General features: G+C 48.5%; 1 protein-coding gene across 5 annotated transcripts in view; it reads left to right on the top strand.

Moving 5' to 3' along the window:
* Positions 1 to 5,000, top strand: part of cntln (centlein, centrosomal protein) — a 108,213-nt gene that overhangs the window by 74,035 nt on the left and 29,178 nt on the right. For all 5 annotated transcript variants that reach the window (XM_053232864.1, XM_053232863.1, XM_053232862.1 and 2 more), the window contains 3 exons: positions 767 to 1,203; positions 1,898 to 1,973; positions 2,742 to 2,811. In XM_053232864.1, the coding sequence (XP_053088839.1) occupies positions 767 to 1,203; positions 1,898 to 1,973; positions 2,742 to 2,811 (583 nt within the window). The remainder of the gene's footprint in view (positions 1 to 766; positions 1,204 to 1,897; positions 1,974 to 2,741; positions 2,812 to 5,000) is intronic.

Below are 5,000 nucleotides of genomic sequence, written 5' to 3'. Positions count from 1 at the left end.
TCCCAAACCACACACCCCTGTTCACTATATAGTGCACCTAAACACATCATCGGTCCACTGTGGGTGTGCGTGTGCGTGTGTGTGTGTGTGTATGTTCCAATCCACACATCCCCTGTTCACTATATAGTGCAGATAGGCAGCACTGTCCTGCTGTGAGCTGTTTCAGTCAGTTGGACGATTGAAAAGCTCCGTCATTACCAACGCCTCTGATTTTTTCCGGACACTTGAGTTGAGAAGAGGCGATTGACTCACAGCCCTCCACGTGAAATGCACTTGTTTCCTCATCACTGAGTCTTGTAATAGGCAACGGAGTGGAAGACGTGTTCGGTAATAAACGTGTGTCAGATGTTTTTACGCTTGAAGGTGACACGGCGTTGACGTGACGGACGTCGTTCGCGAGGCTCGGAGTCCGGGAGCGTTAACGCCGCTTCTCGAGCTCGAATACAGTTCACTGTGCTGTGGGAATAATTATACGGTTTATTCACACAGTGTGTGTCGTACACTCGAGGTAGCTTTTAGTGATGAAGAGAGAAACACAAAAGTCACAATACGAGACGCAGAAGGTCAGAAGATCGTCCTGAAGCTGAAGCTGCGCTCATGTGGACATTGTTTGTGCTCGTAATGACCTTTTGTATTATGCACATTGTTAGGAAAAAATAAAACCAGAAGCAACCTGAATTCAACACCATAGCCTTAACGACTCATAAAGACCAGAATGTTTTCTTTAATGGATAGTGTGTGTGTGTGTGTGTGTGTGTGTGTGTAGATCGAAGTGTTGGAAAGGAAGATGGTGTGTCTGGAGAGAGACACGTTGAAGCTGCGAGAGGACAAGCAGGCCCTACAGGACGCTAACGATCTCCTGCGTAGCGAGCGGGCGGAGGTCCAGGCGGCGCTGCAGCAGGCCCGTGTGCGTGAGGAAGCGAGCCAGGCTCGGGGCAGCGCTGAGCGGGACAGGCTGCTAGGCGAGGTCCGGGCTCTACAGGCCCAGCTGGAGAAATCACACAGAGCAGAGACGGCGTCTCGGGCAGCGTTACTGAGGATCAGACAGGAAGTGGGAGTGCTGAGGGCCGAGAGGGACTTCCACAGGAACAAGACACGGCGAGGACGAGGACACGGGACACACACCCTAACACAGACCGTCTCAGTGCAGCCGAGGACACGCAGCCCCGCCAAGGACGAGTGGGAGGACATGAGTCCAGACAGGTACGTTCTCTCTCGCTCTCTCTCTCTGTGTCTCTCTCTCTCACTCGCGCTCTCTCTCTGTCTCTCTCTCTCTCTCTCTGTCTCTCTGTCTCTCTCTCTCTCACTCGCTCTCTCTCTCTGTCTCTCTCACTCTCTCTCTGTCTCTCTCTCGCTCTCTCTTTCTCTCTCTCTCTCTGTCTCTCTCTCTCTCTCTCTCTCACTCGCTCTCTCTCTCTGTCTCTCTCACTCTCTCTCTGTCTCTCTCTCGCTCTCTCTTTCTCTCTCTCACTCTGTCTCGCTCTCTCGGTCTCTCTCTCTGTCTTTCTCACACTCTGTCTCTCTCTCTCTTAAACTCTGTCTCTCTCGTCTCTCTCTGTCTTGCTCTCTCTCACACTTCGTCTCACTCTGTCTCGCTCTCTCGCTCTCTCTCTCGCTCTCTCTCGCTCTCTCTCTCTCTGTCTCGCTCTCTCTCTCTCTCTCTCACTCTCTCTGTCTCTCTCACTCTCTCGCTCTCTCTCTCTGTCTCTCTCTCTGTCTCTCTCTCTCTCACACTCACTCTCTCTCTCTCTCTCTCTCTCTCTCTCACACTCTCTCTCTCTCTGTCTCGCTCTCTCTCTCTCTCTCGCTCTCTCTCTCTCTCTCTCTAACTAGTAATACATACATGTTGGTTTGGTGTTAATGATGTTTTGTATTTAGTGTTTGTGTTCTTTTGCAGTGACAGTGAGGATTTCTCGGACAGTCTGGAGAGTAAGCGTGCTGCTCGTCCTCTCCGCTCTGCTGCTCAGTCAAAGGTCAGAAACTAAATTACAGTCTGAGTGACTAATGAACTGAATATCACTGTTACTAGCTTCCTCTTATTTACGTGGAGCGTCCGCCGTACACGTCCCTCTGAAGGAGCTGTTACTATAGAAACGATAACGTATTAGAACGAGTGCGTTATTATAAACCTGTGATTTACCGTGTCACTACCGTCAGAGCTGCTGGTATAGGAAATTAATCAACACCTTCTGACCAATCAGAATCCAGAGTTCAGCAACCGCAGTGGTGTAAGACTGAGCTGTGTGTGAGGAGAAGAATTCCTGCCAGGTGTCTGAATATCTCCTCAGAGAGAACCTGAAGAATCTCTCTCTCTCTCTCTCTCTCTCTCAGGCTGTCATGTCCTCTCTCTGATCTCTCAGTGACAGCCGAGCTCCAAGTTACTCGTGTCACACTAAAGAGCTTCCGAATGAATCTGTGATCAAACCAGAGCGCGAGAGAGAGAGAGAGAGCGAGAGAGAGAGAGAGAGTGAGAGAAAGAGCGAGAGAGAGAGAGAGCGAGAGAGAGAGAGAGTGAGAGAAAGAGCGATAGACAGAGAGCGAGAGAGAGAGAGCGAGAGAGCGAGAGCGAGATCAAACCCTTTTAGTCAGTACTGAGCTACACACTCGAGGGGGGAATCCTCCTCCGCTTTGATGTGACTACAAACGCTTCGGCGTGTCACCCTGTCAGGAAGCGGCACGCTGCGTTACGTTAAACTGTTCCCCCGGATTAACGTGTCGTGTTTCGGTTCCGCCCCCCACAGGCCTGCGCATCACTCCCTCACCGACACGCGGTCAGAGACGGCTCCACTGCAGCCAGGGCTCACGACACAGGTAACACTCCACACTCCACACGTTACATCACCTCCTGTAACCACTGCATCACTTCCTGTAACCACTGCATCACTTCCTCTACAAGGTGACTGTGAATACGGCAAAATGTCACAGCTTCCAGATTTAAAGAAATAATCGAACACTTTATCCCATCGACAACTATAAGCTTCCTCTTGGTCTTATGATGACATCATCACAAAGCGCCACACACAGCTGTGAAGACAGTAGAACACGCCCTTGTTATATCATCACACACACGCACACACACACACAACCATGAAGACAGTAGAACACACCCTCGTTATATCATCACACACACACGCACACACAGTGTAGCAAGCAACTCACACAGGCAGACACACACACACACACACACTCTCTCTCTCTTCAGAGTAGCAAACAATCACACAGACACACACACTCTTCAGAGTAGCAAACAATCACACAGGTATACACACACACACACACACACACACACACACACACTCTCTCTCTCTTCAGAGTAGCAATCAATCACACAGACACACACACACACACACACACACTCTCTTCAGAGAAGCAATCACACAGGTATACACACACACACACTCTTTAGAGGAGCAAGCAACTCACACAGGTATACACACACACACACACACACACTCTCTCTCTCTTCAGAGTAGCAAACAATCACACAGGTATACACACACACACACACACACACACACTCTCTCTCTCTTCAGAGTAGCAAACAATCACACAGGTATACACACACACACACACACACACACACACTCTCTCTCTCTTCAGAGTAGCAATCAATCACACAGGTATACACACACACACACACACACACACACTCTCTTCAGAGAAGCAATCACACAGGTATACACACACACACACACACTCTCTCTCTTCAGAGTAGCAATCAATCACACAGACACACACACACACACACACACTCTCTTCAGAGAAGCAACTCACACAGGCAGACACACACACACACACACACACACTCTCTCTCTCTTCAGAGTAGCAAACAATCACACAGGTATACACACACACACACACACACTCTCTCTTCAGAGTAGCAATCAATCACACAGACACACACACACACTCTCTCTCTCTTCAGAGTAGCAAACAATCACACAGGTATACACACACACACACACACACACTCTCTCTCTTCAGAGTAGCAATCAATCACACAGACACACACACACACACTCTCTCTCTCTTCAGAGTAGCAAACAATCACACAGGTATACACACACACACACACACACTCTCTCTCTTCAGAGTAGCAATCAATCACACAGACGCACACACACACACACTCTCTTCAGAGAAGCAATCACACAGGTATACACACACACACACACACACACTCTCTCTCTCTTCAGAGTAGCAATCAATCACACAGACACACACACACACTCTCTCTCTCTTCAGAGTAGCAAACAATCACACAGGTATACACACACACACACACACACTCTCTCTCTTCAGAGTAGCAATCAATCACACAGACACACACACACACACACACACTCTTCAGAGTAGCAAACAATCACACAGGAACAAACACACACACTCTCTCTCTCTTCAGAGTAGCAAACAATCACACAGGTATACACACACACACACACACACTCTCTCTCTTCAGAGTAGCAATCAATCACACAGACACACACACACACACACACACACTCTTCAGAGTAGCAAACAATCACACAGGAACAAACACACACACTCTTCAGAGTAGCAATCACACAGGAACACACACACACACACACACTCTTCAGAGTAGCAAACAATCACACAGGTATACACACACACACACACTCTCTCTCTTCAGAGTAGCAATCAATCACACAGACACACACACACACACACTCTCTTCAGAGAAGCAATCACACAGGTATACACACACACACTCTTCAGAGTAGCAAGCAACTCACACAGGTACACACACACACACACTCTTCAGAGTAGCAAACAATCACACAGGAACAAACACACACTCTTCAGAGAAGCAAACAATCACACAGGAACAAACACACACACTCTTCAGAGTAGCAATCACACAGGAACACACACACACACACACACTCTTCAGAGTAGCAAACAATCACACAGGTATACACACACACACACACACTCTCTCTCTTCAGAGTAGCAATCAATCACACAGACACACACACACA

This window comes from Pangasianodon hypophthalmus, chromosome 3 (assembly GCF_027358585.1).
Source record: "Pangasianodon hypophthalmus isolate fPanHyp1 chromosome 3, fPanHyp1.pri, whole genome shotgun sequence".
Taxonomy (NCBI): domain Eukaryota; kingdom Metazoa; phylum Chordata; class Actinopteri; order Siluriformes; family Pangasiidae; genus Pangasianodon; species Pangasianodon hypophthalmus.
The sequence above is the reverse complement of the archived record's forward strand: the minus strand, read 5'-3'. Positions and strand labels throughout refer to the sequence as shown.